The sequence below is a fragment of the Alosa pseudoharengus genome, unplaced genomic scaffold (assembly GCF_046254945.1).
Source record: "Alosa pseudoharengus isolate Yale_2024_CS ecotype anadromous, Long Island Sound unplaced genomic scaffold, YU_APseudo_1.1 YU_APseudo_1.1_scf_6, whole genome shotgun sequence".
Classification (NCBI taxonomy): Eukaryota; Metazoa; Chordata; class Actinopteri; order Clupeiformes; family Clupeidae; genus Alosa; species Alosa pseudoharengus.
Window position 1 is genome coordinate 18,707,883 of NW_027468848.1, and position 16,120 is coordinate 18,724,002.

Consider the following 16,120-nt stretch of genomic DNA (forward strand, 5'->3'; position numbering starts at 1 on the left):
CTATAAGCTATTACAGTGTTAGAAATTATTGGAATCAATTATGCTGACAAAAGTAAATGTAACAATTCAGTCAACATTATATTTTATAATTTATCAACGAACAGTTTGAAAACAAATGATTAATTCAAAAGGTTCTATTTTGCTAAGCGGAGGACAGGGAGGGCACTGATCTATAAAGAACACAGTGAGGGAGGGGTATTGACGCCGCGTGTGTCATCTGGGGGCGGAGACTAAGGGGCTGTCTAGATTACCTCCGTGGCTGCAAGGAAGTGGAACATGACAGTGTGCATGACTCTCTAGGTTACTGTCCTGTTGAATACGTCCGTGTGCTCTAGCGTTGTCCCCCTCACAACCTTACGTTTTAAAGGACATCTGGTGTGGTCTTGTGTGAACGTGTCCGTAATGCCGAAAGACATCGACGGGAAGAGCATGGAAATCATGGAGTCGAAGGCGATGTGGTACCCAGACTCCAAGAAGAACACACAGATGGATCGGTTCAGGTCGCAGGTGAATCGAGATTTCGGGCTTAATCTGGGTAAGTGTGTTAGCTGCTGATGTTACTCCTGCCGCTAACCACTGTGCCACTGACAAGTGTTGGATAGCAGTCATTCATAAACATGACTTGTCTAGTATAGTGTGTCTGTGTAGGCTACATGTAGGATCCTCACATAAACTTTCCTGTCTCTCTTTTATGATGTAATCCGCAGACGTGAATCGCAAGCAGCATTGTTGCAGTAAGAAGCTTTAGGAGCTCATTCTCTCATAGACGCGTTGTACATTTTTGTTAAGCACTGAAAAAGCTATTCAGTTTGTCTTTTTCATTTGAGTTAGTTAATAGGCTACTGTGGAGGCTAAAAGATACCGTTTGATTGCAGCCCTGAAGGCTATGGCCATCTTTCATAAATGTAGGGTTATGTCTAACCTCAACAGCTTTCCTCACTCAGAAAACATTAGCTGAATATCATATATTTTTTACTTTGCATTACCAAGTAGCCTACATTTGAAGTAGAGTTAATATTCCTTTCATTTAATGAATGCTATCGACACAAAGTCCTCCTGTGATGGTTGTAATGTCTGTTCCATTTGCAGCCGACTATGATGACCTCTACCAGTGGTCCATTCAGAACTACCAAGAGTTCTGGGCAGAGGTGTGGAGGTTTTGTGGGGTAGTCAGCTCAAGGAAGTATGAAGAGGTACAGTCTCGTTAAGTTTCTGAAGTGAAATGCACTGTTGTGTACCCAATGCTACAACGAGGGTCCTCATTATATAGGCTACAGTCAGCTATGGGGGACTGGACAATGCATAGCCACACTCACCCCCCTCCACTAACCCTGGGAAAAGAAGGGAATTGTTCCTTCCTCAGTCATGCATGCAACCGCAGTGGGGTCCAACGGAGTTATTCTAGTGTTATCACAACATGTGGCCTACTCCTCCCCTTAGAAATTACATGGCTAAAAGATCATCTGCTACGTGGCCAGATGACAACATATTTGTCTTCACACCTGAGGCATTGTTATATGACTTCCTGAACTGCTCTTGTGTGTGGTGTTGACGGGACAAGTAAATCAAGGGGAACCAGTATAATGAATATGCATTTTAGTGCAGTGCCATTGTAGCCTTTCCTATGTTCTATGTGGTATGAACTGATAGTCAGGAATTCCAGAGAATATGTTACACTTGAACAATTATTCTCTGCTGAAGTCTTATGTTGTAAGGAGTGGTTGTGGGAATAGTTAAGTATTTTTCTGGGCAGTGATGGCAACATGAAGTAAAATCTGAGGCTGTAAACAAGATTGCTTTATGGGAGGTTTATTTAGCTCTCGCATGATTACATTACCCCCACACATCATGTGCAATGTAATATTTGTCTTGCCACACCTTTGGACGAACAGGAGCTGAGACGGAAGTTCTATAGTAATGGACTCTGCACAGGAATTTCCCGTTTAATTAATATATAGGCGGGCACAGATACACTAGAGTCCTGTTCCTCAGAGTAAACAACTATTGCTACCCTTACACCAGAAGACTGGCAAGATTTGGGAAAGATTCTTGAAAAATTGGAGTCTTTTAACTAATGCCCCCCATTCAAGCTTTACTCAAAAGACTGCAATCTTTCAAGAATCTTTCCCAAGAATCTTTCCCAAAGTCTTCTGGTGTAAGGATGGCTTTAGTTGCCCTGAAGACAGGACTGCATTTTGGTCATTTCATATCACATGCTGATCATTTAGAATATAAGACAGATCATTTGACCCCCTGTGTGTCTGTTTTCCCCCAGGTCATCGATGTGTCAAAGAAGATATCAGAGGTGCCTGAGTGGTTTAAAGGCAGTCGACTGAATTACGCTGAAAACCTCCTTAAACACAAGGACCAGGACAAAGTAGCTCTATATGCTACCAGTGAGTTCAGCTTTTTTATTTCAGTTTTAATCTCAGTTGCGATGATGTGATGTGCTAATGGAATGCCTTACTGAAGAGAAATCAAGCAGCTCACTTGAGGGTCATCATCTCCCATGGTTAATCAGCATGTCAGTTTGATAATGCTGCCTTTGGTCCTTTAACCACTGCTTATTATGGTCTGATTACTTTATATTTGACCTAATAGGGTGTGGTGAAGCAATATACAAATTAAGTGGCATAATATCTGAGACATAACTTCAGGCCTATTATCAATATGTTGTGTCAGTGCTTGTGTTACTGTTGCCACTTGTCAGGGTGGGCAGTGTGCCCTAACCAGTCACCCTCATGTTTTGATGGTTCACCATTTTATGATGAGAATAATTTCCATCTCAGGTCCAGGGCTCATACGTGCTGGTAGGCTCATACCTGTTTGTATTCTTATCTCTTAGATTGCGTTGTGTTCTGGAAAGTATCCGTAGGCTGACATTAAGGTGGCTATCTGTATGGATAATACCTCTGTTTACCTTAAGCATGCCAAGGTCCTGCTCTTAAAAATAGCAACACAAGGCTATGTCTCCTCCCCCAAAGATAGAATCAGTCCGGTTTGGGCTGACGTTAAATTAAATCAATACCCTGGCTCCTTAATTTGATTTGTTGCCGCGGTGTTTAGTCCATGACGTTACTCCTGTGATTTCTCATATCTTAATGGATGGGCTGCCCCGTCCAGCTGATGCGGTTAGCGAGCTCCTCGCGGCCCATTTAATTACGAGAGTGCCATTGATCAGGCAGGCTGTAAGGCATCAGTGCAGGAGCCAAGGTGGGCGGAGATGATCGGATGCCCTCTCTCTCTCTTCATCTCTCCCTCTCTCCATCTCTCTCTCTCTCTATCTCCCACCGTTAGGAAGGGAGGGATGTGAGAGATGGGAGCACTGTGTGCGGAGAGGAGAGTGACTCGCACACGCAGGTTCAGGTGGGCTGAAGGGCGATGGGGGAAATGGAAATGGATAGATTCTCATACTATTTGAAAGCAATTTCTTTTTTCCAGCAGTGATGGTCGAGTCTGAGTTTGAGTGTATGTCACACCTCAGGAGTGGCATGCACACAGAATTTGACTGCAAAGATACAGACACTCATGTAAACAAAGATGGCACATTGAGCAAAAACAAAATAGAAAAAGAAACATCAAGACTAAATATAGCCGCAAGCGGCAATGGCGGGCCCGAGCACCTGCGGGCCGCAACCCGTGACATGTCGGAATCCAACAAAGCACCGATGTGGTGCGTTTGTGAAATGTACATATTTGATGCGTGTGCTATTTGTTTTTGTATTTTATTTTCTGCCACATTTACTCGCTTGGCCAGGTGGGGGCGTAATGCAAGGCAGGCCCACTGGGTGTCATCATAATCATAATATATATTAACCTGAGAAATTTCAGACCATTCATTTTAAGCAAAGAACATTTCTGATACACTTTTTGGTTGGCCAGATGGTGGCGCTATGTTAGACATGAAAATTACACATGTGAATATCATCACAATAATGATATCCAAAATGTTTGTAAACTTTCAGATCAATCACTTAAAGCATTGTCCATTTCTGGCACATTTACTGCTTGAGCAGGTGGTGGCGCTATGCCAGGCAGGCCCATTGGGTGTCTGGATATCATCATAATCATAATATCTATTAACCTGAAAAGTTTCAGACCATTTATTCAAAGCATAGAGCATTTCTGGCACATTTCCTGCTTGGCCAAAAGGTGGCGCTATGCTAGGCCTGTGAATTACGCATGTGAATATCATCACAATAATGATATCCAATATTTTATAAAGTTTCAGATCAATCACTTAAGGTATTGTCTATTTCTGGCACATTTCCTGCTTGGCCAGGTGGTGGCGCTATGCCAGGCAGGCCCATTGGGTGTCTGGATATCATCATAATCATGATATCTATTAACCTGAGAAGTTTCAGACCATTCATTTAATGCACTGTGATTTATGACACATTTCCTGTTTATGTGGTGAGATATTAAAATCAAATCAAATATATTACAATATTCAAAAATCCATTCACAATTTAACATCAGTGACATCTTGGCATAATGTTTGCCAAATTTCAAATGAATCTGACAAACCGTCTAGGAGGAGTATGTTCAAATTGATCATGTGACATCAGTATAATTGTCATTCTTTCTGTTGCCAGTTGGTGGCGCTATGCCAAACATGCATTATGGGCATGTGAATATTATCATTAACATGGTCTTCAATGACCTGTGAAATGTAAAACATTTCAAGCCATGCATGGTGAATTATGACACATTTATTGTTCATGTGGAAGGGTATTAAAATTAATAATTTCGCCATTTCGTCAAATTACAACATATCAAAAAAAAGCTTCACAATTTATAATCAGGATCATCTCGGCATCATGTATACCAACTTTGACATGAATCGGATCAACCGTCTAGGAGGAGTACGTTAAAATTGATCATGTCCACAACGCACAAAATCTCAATTACCTCACTTCCTGTGGGCGTGGCTAATGGCATGTTAATACAAAAGTTGTTTGTTTTTGGGAGTTACATACACCCACCAAATTTGGTGTGTGTATCTAAAACTATATGCCAACCACAAGTCACTGTGACGTAAGGGGGCGCTATGGAGTTCCTGGGCAACGCCCGGTGCCAAGCTTTTATTCCTGTCTATTCACTGTACCACTTGATGTGTGTGCTAAATTTCATGCGTTTTCGATTATGTTAACCACCTCAAAATATTTGCCAACCACGGGATCAGTCACCTAAGGGGGCGCTAGCGAGTCCCTGGGCCACGCCCGGGGTCAAGCTCTTGTACCTAACTGCGATGCATGACACCTGACGTGTGTGCCAAATTTCAAGAGGTTTCGACCATGTTAACCACCTCAAAAACAGGAAAGCAAAAAAGTGGAATAACAATAATAATAATAATAATAATCCTTACAAAAACAATAGGGCCTTGCGCCCTTCGGGTGCTCGGGCCCTAATAAAAGTCCCAGGTTGAATATGTTGGGTTGGGGTCACACAGCTATATATACTGTATGTGTAGATATACCTCTTTGTCTTCTGTCTTGTGAAGATGAATTAAGACTTGCTGATTAATAGCATCTTTATTTGGTTTTATCCCACTGAATAATGTTGGGTAGTTTTCCATTGTGCACATGAACAGTTCTTTCTCTCTCCCTCTTTATTTAGCGGAGGCAAGCGAAGACATCACCAAGGTGACGTTTGGCGAGCTGAGGCGCCAAGTGGCGCTGTTTGCCGCCGCCATGAGGAAGATGGGTGTGCGGACAGGAGACAGGGTCGTGGGTGAGTCTCCCGAGCGTTCTCATCCGGGGTCAGGGGTCAGGGGAGATATGACAGCTACCACGGGACAAGCTGTCTGCCGGAGAGATGCGGGGGGTCGAGGGGCGCACCGCTCCTCTGCCGGTGACTGACTCGAGCTGGTCTGAGCTTTGGGGTATCAAGGGAGAGCTGGGACAGATCTCGTATTTCTGTCTCGTCTTCAGACTGTGAGGGCAGCTCCTCAGGGCAGTGCAAGAGCAGTTATCTCTCTTCTCAAACACATGGTTCTGAGTCAGTCGGTAGAACAATAATCTGAATCACTTTGAGATAGTATGCTGATCATAGCTGCTTATCTGATCAAAACACAGCTGTGAGTCAGCCTGTAAAACGTGGCAAAAATTATTTAAAAAAAAAAATTGCTTTGACACAATTTGCTAATCATAGCCGCATTCCGTGTATTGTGTCTAGCAATGCTGGTTTCCTTAAAAAACCCAAATAACATCTTGGCTCCCTGATTGGTGTCGGCACACTGTTCTGGCCCACGTCCACGCTGTGATTGGTCAGGCGAGGCCAAGCCCCCTGGTCCTTTTGGCCTGTCTACTGGAATCCCACAGTGGGCAGTCTCTGTGTGAATGTATGGGGGCCTGTGTTGGTGAGCTCTCCACAGCCACTGAATGCGGCTATTGGAATAGAACACAGCCTGGTCTATTCAGGCATATGTTAATATGGCCTTAGCCTCTCAGATAGAACTTAGCCTTGAGAAACTCAATCTTGCTCAAACATTGTTTTACTTTTCTTGCATTTGTAACTGTACTTGTGTTGTGATTATATTCAGATTGTGTTGTGATTATATTCAGATTATACATCCAGAATCAGTTTTTTATGCTCACTGTCACAGTAACAGGTTTATGTCTGTTGATGTCTGTCTCTGAATGGGTGTGTGTATGTGCCTCTGACTGAGCATGAGGGGCTGAGGCTGTGCAATATGACCAAATTCTCATATCTCGATAGAAAAGTCATTTAATATCCCCATAACAATACATATTAGAATGAATCTGTTATTTCAGTGTATAGTTTGTATAACTAACCACATGGAATAGGCCTTTTTCCTTTTTACATTTTGAAATGTACACAAATAAAGCCTACAATGCAAAAGGGAATCCCACAAATGTTACCGTACAAAGAGGAGCAATGACCAGTCAGGAAAACGTGGCTGTCAAGGCCTTCTCTATTCCACCCAAATCCATAAGCAAACACATGAGGTAGCATCACCATGGACAGCGAGGGTCAATCACAGAATTGTAGAACGTCAATCTACTTTTATAGTAAGGAAAGTCTGTAGTGAAGTAGGCTTGTTAGGAGAGAGGAATAATCACAATATATGATAGACAGTACAGAATGACACAGCTCTAGACTGTGTGTGTGTGTGTGTGTGTGTGTGTGTGTGTCTGTGTATGTGTGCGCGTGTCTAACTTGATTGTCTGGATTGAGCAGCTCCCTTAGTTATGTCATTGGGTGGGGCTGGGAGACTGTGTCTGGACCAAAGTGACTCACGCACACTCCTGATGGAGATGAGGATTTTTATTGGCCACTCGCCCCTTCAGAATGGCCCCTTTAGCATGATATGAAGGGAGTGTACAAAATCCTCCTTATGTAAATGATTCGCATCAGTCTGTCTTTAATTCATTCATTCTTTTTTACATTACTTGTTGACTAGTCTCCCTGCTCTTCATTTCTCTCTGTCCCCTTGTGAGTAATACTCTATTTATATAACCAGAAATTGAAACTGATTTTATACAGACTTTCCTGAGGTATATTGATGTTATGAGCTCCAGTGCTTGCCTGTTAAAACGCCTCGTTTCCCAGAGATTGAGGATGTTGTTATAAAGCCAACAGAGCCATGCCGGCTATGTGTCAATTTGAGACGTCACGGCGCCGGCAGGACAACGCATCAGTCCGGATTTACGTTTTTGTCACAGGGATCCATAAATTGGCCATCCATAAGTTCCCTCCTCTCTCGCTCTCTCGCTCTCTTCCTCCACCAAGCCCCCTCCTCTCTCTCTCTTTCGTGTGTGTGTGTGCGTGTGCGTGTGCGTGTGTGTGTGTGTGTGTGTGTGTGCGTGTGTGTGTGTGTGTGTGTGCGTGTGTGTGTGTGGGGAATTGATGACGAGAGCGCAAAAGAGAGTGGGGTGGGGAGCTATTGGAAATGGGAGCCGTTGCCGTGTGGCCTTGCTCTGCTGCTTGATTAAGTGTGATCTGTCCCCAAGGGGCGGCGGAGAATATATAGCCACTTTAAAGATTAAGAGCGTCCAGCTTTATGAGTGTAGTCCAGCCGCCTAATGGAAGTTGGCCATTACACTTCTGTCAGTGCTGTGGTTTCTGTCCGCCCTGTAGAACAGAATGGTTATGAGAAGGTGACCGATGACAGATGAGAAATTTTAATACGTCACCTTGTTGCAGTCTGTTGGTTTCAAGGATGTTGTGAGAAAAGGACTTGAGTCGGCTGCGGTGTGTTTTTATGTAATAAAAGGCCGAAGACCATACTGTAGAGAACAGTCAAAACAGCTCAGAGCTGGAGGATAGCAGCCATGTCACGACACCGCATCTTCTGTAGAATGACTTTTAAAAAGAAATAAGATAATACAACAAGATAATATTAACATCAACAAGTGCATAAAATTATCTTGGATAGTTGTTATCAAGTGTCCTTTATACCTAGTATCCTCCCTACACATGGAGGATACCAGAGAACTAGAGGGCAATAGTCATGCTTAAAGCAATATCATACTATACTAGAGGGCAATAGTCATGCTTAGAGCAATATCATACTATACTAGAGGGCAATAGTCATGCCTAGGGCAATATCATACTATTTACTAGAGGGCAATAGTCATGCTTAGGGCAATATCATACTATACTAAAGGGCAATATCATACTATACTAGAGGGCAATAGTCATGCTTAGGGCAATATCATACTATATACTAGAGGGCAATAGTCATGCTTAGGGCAATATCATACTGTATACTAGAGGGCAATAGTTATCCTTAGGGCAATATCATACTATTTACTAGGGTAATAGTTTTTATCCTTAATGTGATTAATTTAGTTGTACAGCTAAATAAAGTCCTTCAACCTACAGTTGAAGAACATAGCACGTCTCGTTGGAATACTGCTGATTGTTGTGGTTGTGACTCTCCTAGCGTCATATCTGTCCTGTGAGCACTGGATAAGTGGAGCCAGGATTTATTGGAGATACATGCTGGGGAGTTGTTGTTGAGTTCCTGTATGGATTGAGTCGGTGGAGCACATAACGGGTTTGTCCTCCTGCGTTTGTCTCTGAACCTGTTAGGAGATTACCAGGTCACTGGGTCACGGTGCGGCCTAGCCTTAGCTGCCCTGTCTTAGGAAGTCAGGGTGCTCATGCACACTAGTCTGACACCATACAGAATACATACAGTGAGTGCACTGCATACTATACAGACATACAGGGAGTACAAATACACATACTTTTGTGGCCAATTTCCTGTGCAAGGACTAAGCCTAGACTAAAAAGCAATTTTAGTGTAGATTTTCATTTTAGTCTTGGACTAGGCTACCTCATAGTACAGATAACTGCTCCTACATGTTTTTACCCAAGGACATATGTACTGCTATTGTCTCTGTCTTCTTGTGAGTAATACCTTATTTGTATAACCAGACCATAGCTGTCAACCCTCCCGTTTTTTCCGGGTTTCTCACGTATTTTAACTTTTTTCCCGCTGTCTTCCCGTTTTAATATTTTCCCGTAAATATCCCGTATTTTAACAATCTCATAACATTAGCTCTACCATCGGACTTATCAGTCTCTGTACTGTTGTCCTGTTGCTACCCCTTGCCCTTCCAGCGAATCAGATGTTTTCAAAGCATCGTTTTGCTTGCTTGAAGGCGACAGTGAGACTATTTAACATGACAGCGTGGTTGTCGTGAGAGCATGATTCAGTGGCACCTGTAGTGTACGGCGGCACGCACTGTGTGTATCGGCCTACCAGGCTACTCCGCTACAGTATACGAGTAGAGAAAGAATTCCCCGTTTGTATATTCACTCCAAGTTGGCCTAACTTCCCAACTCTGCACTGTAGCCCATACACTGCATGACAGGCTGTTTATATTTTTCTCTAAAATAACCAAATGCATTTGTTCAATTGTATGAAGAAGAATTACGCACTAGGCTACTTGGAACGCACACATTTTGTTTGCGCAGGAGAGAGAATGACACGGGGGCATCGATTACAGAACTTTAGCCTTGTTAGGGCTGTATAAAGTTGACCAAATTATATAGGCTGTTGTTAGGCGTAAATAAAGTTGGCTACTTTGTTGTATTGTTTAGCTGCCCAATGCACGAGCTTGTAATTGCGAAACGGACTAATACTGCAACCCTTCCAACGTTGGGGGACGAATGTTGACATTTTCCCGTATTCTGCGTGAGAAACCCGGGAAATCTCCCTTATTTTCAATGCCCAATGTTGACAGCTATGAACCAGACATTGGTTTGAGATTTCATACACTTTCCTGCTTTGAAGCCTAATTTCTGAACTTTTATTGATGTTAAGAGCTCTGTACTTACCTGTTACACATACTCACACAAACATTGTAACATGAATTTTGTCATACTCATAAGGGCATAAGAGTTGTTGTTGTTGTGCGTGGGCTTGCGAATGCTCTGCGATGAGTTCCTGCTGCTCTTGTCACTTACCACTCCCTCTGAGAGCTATATCTGATAGTCAAAGTGTAATCTTTCCGTTGGTTAAACTTCACTTCCTCTCTCTCTTGCGCCCCCTCTCTGTCTTTCTCTCTCTCTCTCTCTCTTGCGCCCCCTCTCTGTCTTTCTCTCTCTCTCTCTCTCTCTCTCTCTCTACCTTTTCTCTCTCTCCTCCAGGATACCTGCCCAATGGAGTCCATGCAATAGAGGCCATGCTTGCTGCCGCCAGTATAGGAGCCATCTGGAGCTCCACGTCCGTAGATTTTGGAGTGAATGTAAGACCCCGGGGGTCAGAGGGTTGAGGGAGGTGAGGGGCCAGTAGGAAGTGTGGGCTTAGGCACTAAATGGGGTCATGGTGTATGTAGACATTCACATTAGTTCGTGTGCACCCCTGGTAATTGGTGTATTGTCTTAATTAAGATGCGTTGGACGGCTGTATATATAGACATAAGTACTGGTCTGTGTGTGCATATGCTCTAAATGTAGGTGTGCATACCGAGCTTACAAATCTATACACGCTTAATACACACATACACACACACAGTCACCCTTTAATCTTATGGATATATATGTAGTAAATTAACAACTTGTCGTAGGCCCACAGTTTTCTGCATGAGAACGAATGGTGTTCATGTCCATGCGCTTGTCCATTCAGACACTGTCCACACACGCACACACACACACACACACATTCACACACACATACACACACACACATACACATGCGAACGCGTGCAAGACGGGCTCTAGTCTATATAGAAAAACCCTGAGGCAGTGTAGTTGCTCTGTAAATAGGACAGTCTGCATTGTTACCTGTTACCGCATGAGTGGCTATCTAGGCCCCGTGCTGTGCACAGCTTATACTGCCACCCTGTGGACATATCAGAAAACTGCACCATACAAAAAATCTCCTCTAGGGGGAGGTCTTACTGTGTTGTTTGCAGGTTTGATTTGAATTAGCAACAACTTTGTCTTTATATTTATGTGCCACTGAGGATGGAGTAACTTCAGTGTGTGTGTGTGTGTGAGAGAGTGTGTGTGTGTGTGTTTGTGTGAGAGTGTGCGTGTTTGATGAGTTAGTGTGGCATATGTGTTTAGGTCATGTCTGCTTCTAACTATGTTCCCATCTCTGTGGCATTGCAGGGCGTGTTGGACCGCTTCTCTCAAATCCAGCCCAAACTCATCTTCTCGGTACCGGCTGTCAGATACAACTGCAAAGTGCACGACCACATGGACAAACTCATCAGTGTGGTCAAAGGTACAGCACAGAGCTTGGTGCAGAGACCGTATAGACCAATCCTCACCACAGCTAAGGCTACAGTTGACTTATAATCACACTGATAGTGCACTGTATTGAGCTGTCTAGATAGTACAGATTTGATTCTGAAATATGTGTGTACGTGTGTGTTTCAGGACTCCCAGATTTGGAGAAGGTTGTCATTATTCCTTATGTCTGCTCTAGACAAGAAATTGATTTGTCCAGAGTCCCAAACAGGTGAGCCGTGTATACACTCTGTGCACATTTGCCTGTGTGTGTCTGTGTGTTTCTGTGTGTGTGTGTGTGTCTATGTGTGTGTGTCTGTCTGTGTGTGTGTCTGTGGATAGAGTTTGTATGGTGTGGGTGAGGTGTATTGTGGACTCTGTATCTGACTTCTGACCCCCCTCCTTCCTTCCTCTCTCTCTCTCTCTCTCTCTCTCTCTCTTCCCCCCACCTCTCCAGTGTGTACCTGGAGGATTTCCTTGCTACAGGGATGGAGGGAGACCATCCGCCCCAGCTGGAGTTCGAGCAGCTGCCCTTCTCTCACCCCCTGTTCATCATGTACTCCTCGGGGACCACTGGCGCCCCCAAGTGTATGGTGCACTCTGCAGGGGTAAGATGCACTGCCTGCCCCCTACCTCCCAGCCGGCCCAATACACAATGCCTAGGCTCAGCCACTGGCTGATTAAAAACTCCTCCACTCGACATCGTTCCCTCAGATAGTTTCCCTTTCTTCATCTGATCTGACAGACATCAATCAATCAATCAAACCATGTTGAAAATTACAGTCATGTCATTTGTCTTCTAGCTATTTTACTGAATTGATTTTCTTTTGTAGAAGAGAAAAGATGAGTGACAGGTCATTGATACAATGCTTTCTCCTAATGCTTAGATATGGTTTAGTTTATTCCCCAGTTAATTTATGGTGTGAACGGTGGTGCATAGGAAATGATCAGTAGATGCACATGTTTGACCTGTGTGATGCTGCGCAGGGAGACTCCCTTGTTCTCACTTCTCACTAGTGTTAGCTGGATCAGTAGAGCTCCCCTGGGTACTCACTAGTGTTAGCTGGATCAGTAGAGCTCCCCTGGGTACCGAGCTTATCAGGAGGATAGCACAAGAGATGCAGAGCAGAGGGAAGAGGCATCTCCCCAGATACACTCAGACACACTTCCCTTCAGGGATGCACATTGGTGCACTCACACACAGATATATGTGCACACACACACACACACACACACACACACAGAGAGATATAGAGAGAGAGGCTATACTCAAATACAGATGGAGGAACCAGGTTTCAGAAAGTAGAAGTCCTACCCTGTATTTCTTTTATCCTTTCTCTAATTAGCACAACTCTTCTGCCAAGTAGATGAGTTAATTAGTGAAGTCATCTGCACAGTGGGCAGGTAGAACCAATCTATGGTAGGACTTTTACTATCTGAATCCATGTTTTTCCACCTCTAAACTGTGTCCATGCCATTTCGGCAGCATTGATCCACACGCAGAGTGTTTACCATCTTCATCCACCAGGTGGCACTCCGAGACAGTGGACAGAGTTGACTCTCCCTGTCAGAGCCCACACGTTGCACCTCCCTTTCATCTCAGAGATGTGCAGAATTCCAGGTCTAACTTATGAGACGCTCTGCCGTCTTTTTACCCCACCACCACCACCACCACCCACCCACCGTCATTTTAAAAGGAGCTCCCACCAGGCGGCTGAACGAACAAAAGCCTGCGCGCAGAAAAGAATTGTAAAATCTTGCCCTTGTTTGTGTGTTTGTTCGCTCTGACATCCCCGAGTTGCACATGCCCCACAAACAGCTCCACGGCTTTGTGTTGGCAGAAGCAGGAGCCGGAGCCGGAGCAGGAGCAGGAGCAGGAGCGTGATGGTTACAGGGATGTGTGCTGTGCTGCTTGGGTTTGGGGGGGGGGGGTATTTTGTGGCTGCTTCTCTACCTAAACAGACATGCTGGATGTCACCCGCTCTCCTACACACCTTCTCTTTCTCCCCCTCTCTTGCTCTCACTTTCTTCCTCTCTCTCTATCTCTCTCTCTCTATCTCTCTCTCTCTCTCTCTCTCTCTCTCTCTCTCTCTCTCTCTCTCTCCTTCTGCTGGAGGGATAATTAGATACTTGTGAACATGTGTGGAGGAGCAGCCATTCAGACCTGGGCCCGTTCTCGCTCGCGCCCGCCCGCCAGTCAAGCGCTAGCAATTAAAGCTAACGCCTAGCACCTTGTTAGGCTCATTTTAAAGAGGCGGCGACTGTCAGCCTGAAGAGGGCTGCCGCCGGGCGCGCGAAGAAAAGGAGCAGAGAGAGAAAAGGGAGGTGTATACGATGATGACATTTACCCCCCCCCCCCCCATCCTCCTCCTCCTCCTCCTCCTCCTCCGTCTTCTTCGTCTTCTTCGTCTTCTTCGTCTTCTTCGTCTTCTTCGTCTTCTTTTTCTTCGTCTCTGTTCAATGGGAGGCAGCTGACTTCCTTTCGGCGGTGGCTTCATACCGTGATTACCTCCCTGCGGCGAGGCGAGAGAGAAGCCCCGGTGTATCCGTGTCATTCACGGAGCAGATTGATATGGGCACCGCCATGCACTTAACCCGCATGCTTTCCCCCCCCCCCCCCCCCCTTTTTTTTTTTCCCAACGCAGCACAAGGTTGTTTATGCACTCGCGTTAACCTTCAAAGACTACCCGGCGAGGTATGGCACGAGAGGTCCATGTTAAAGAGAGATAGGATGGTGTCGAGATAAGGGCCTCCTCCAAAATCTGTGCTCTTCCTGGGGAGATGAATGAAAAGGTCGGGGGGTGTGGCGATGGAGGTGGCTTCTTTTGGGTGTTTTCCTTGTCTGTCAGGTTATGAACAATAATGCTGACCAGTAGCAAAGAGGGACACTGATGACCCTGTTATTAACTGGAGTAGACACACCGTTTCTTCATTTGATGATCTTCGTGCTCTCTCTCTCTCTCTCTCTCTCTCTCTCTCTCTCTCTCTCTCTTTGATGTAGGGGACCCTCATTCAACACTTGAAGGAGCACATACTCCATGGCAACATGACCAGCAGTGACGTCATCATTTACTACACTACGGTATGCCAGCCGTCATTCCTCAGCAGGGTTCTCACTCTCACACAGGCTTTCTCTTTCACACACATTCTCTCTCTCTCTCTCTCTCTCTCTCTCTGTCTCTGTCTCTCTCTCTCTCTCTCTCTTTCACTCTGTCTCTCCTCCTCCTCTCAACTATAATTTTCTCTGTCGCACTGAGGCTGAGTGTCAGAGCACAGAGAGGCGACCCCTCAGCCAGCCAATTATTTTTGGCACCCAGGGATATTATTTTAAAAGCAGACACCCACCATAGAATGGTGTGTGTGTGTGTGTGTGTGTGTGTGTGTGTGTGTGTGTGTTTGTATGTGCGCTGTTGTTGTGAAATGTGTTTGTGACTATTTGTGTTGCTCTGCTAAATATAATCTTCCCCTATAGTGCGCCTTTCCAACGGTCAGCGTTTGAAAAGGTCGTTTCAAAAGAAGGCAAAGCGTCCTCAGACAGACAGTCTGTGGAAATGACAGAGTGAGGAGGAGGCTGTCATCTCCAGCATCTCCCACCGAGCAACGAGCAGGCCTCCATATTCATGCAACTTAGCCAGAACTTTTCTCTACTTAAGTAATGAGGCCATAGGACATTGCCAGTATAGGCTCAGTTATAATACATTGTAGGCTCAACACGAGAGCTTAGTATGTGTAGGAAATACAATTAGCCATATTATCCTTTTTAAGTAATAACCACAACAAACGTAAGGGAGTTCAAATTCTGTAAGAGTGAATGAGACGACTTCTCTTAAAATGACCTTTTCAAGCGCTGACCGTTCGATATGCGCACTATAGGGGGAAATGCGATTTAGCAGAGCAACAGAATGTGTGTCTCTCTTTCACCTCACAAGATGGCAATTAGTATATTTTTGATGGTGAATGGAAAGTGATTGACAATGAGCAGGATGTGGGGGTGCCTGATGTGTGTTCCAACCCTGTGTTTTCCCCACTGTCTCCTTCCAGACGGGCTGGATGATGTGGAACTGGCTGGTGTCGTCGCTGGCCGTTGGGGCCTCGGTGGTGCTGTACGACGGCTCGCCTCTGGTGCCCACCCCCAACGTGCTCTGGGATCTGGTGGACGAGCTCGGGTAAGAGGAGAAGGGCTGGACGCTGGGGAGCAGGGGGAATATAAAAAGGGACCTGCAGTATTTGAATAGCCTCTCCTGTGTGGCTTTCCTATCAGCCTGTGCAAGTTTCCTGCACGCTGCAGTTTTACTCACCTCCTACCAAAACACTGGGCTGGCTGTGTCGCCATAGCACTGTTATCTGTTATGGGGGGGTGGGGTCTGGAGAAGAGGAAGCCCTGTGGAACAGCAGGGCTGAGAGGGCA

At 45.0% G+C, this 16,120-nt stretch overlaps 1 protein-coding gene across 1 annotated transcript in view; it reads left to right on the forward strand.

Moving 5' to 3' along the window:
* Positions 1–272: 272 nt before the first annotated feature.
* Positions 273–16,120, forward strand: part of aacs (acetoacetyl-CoA synthetase) — a 36,909-nt gene continuing 21,061 nt past the window's right edge. Inside the window, exons 1-10 of the mRNA XM_076270430.1 lie at positions 273–535; positions 1,090–1,193; positions 2,276–2,396; positions 5,620–5,733; positions 10,627–10,724; positions 11,593–11,707; positions 11,863–11,944; positions 12,170–12,320; positions 14,714–14,794; positions 15,754–15,878. Of these exons, the coding sequence (XP_076126545.1) occupies positions 403–535; positions 1,090–1,193; positions 2,276–2,396; positions 5,620–5,733; positions 10,627–10,724; positions 11,593–11,707; positions 11,863–11,944; positions 12,170–12,320; positions 14,714–14,794; positions 15,754–15,878 (1,124 nt within the window). The 5' untranslated portion in view covers positions 273–402. The remainder of the gene's footprint in view (positions 536–1,089; positions 1,194–2,275; positions 2,397–5,619; positions 5,734–10,626; positions 10,725–11,592; positions 11,708–11,862; positions 11,945–12,169; positions 12,321–14,713; positions 14,795–15,753; positions 15,879–16,120) is intronic.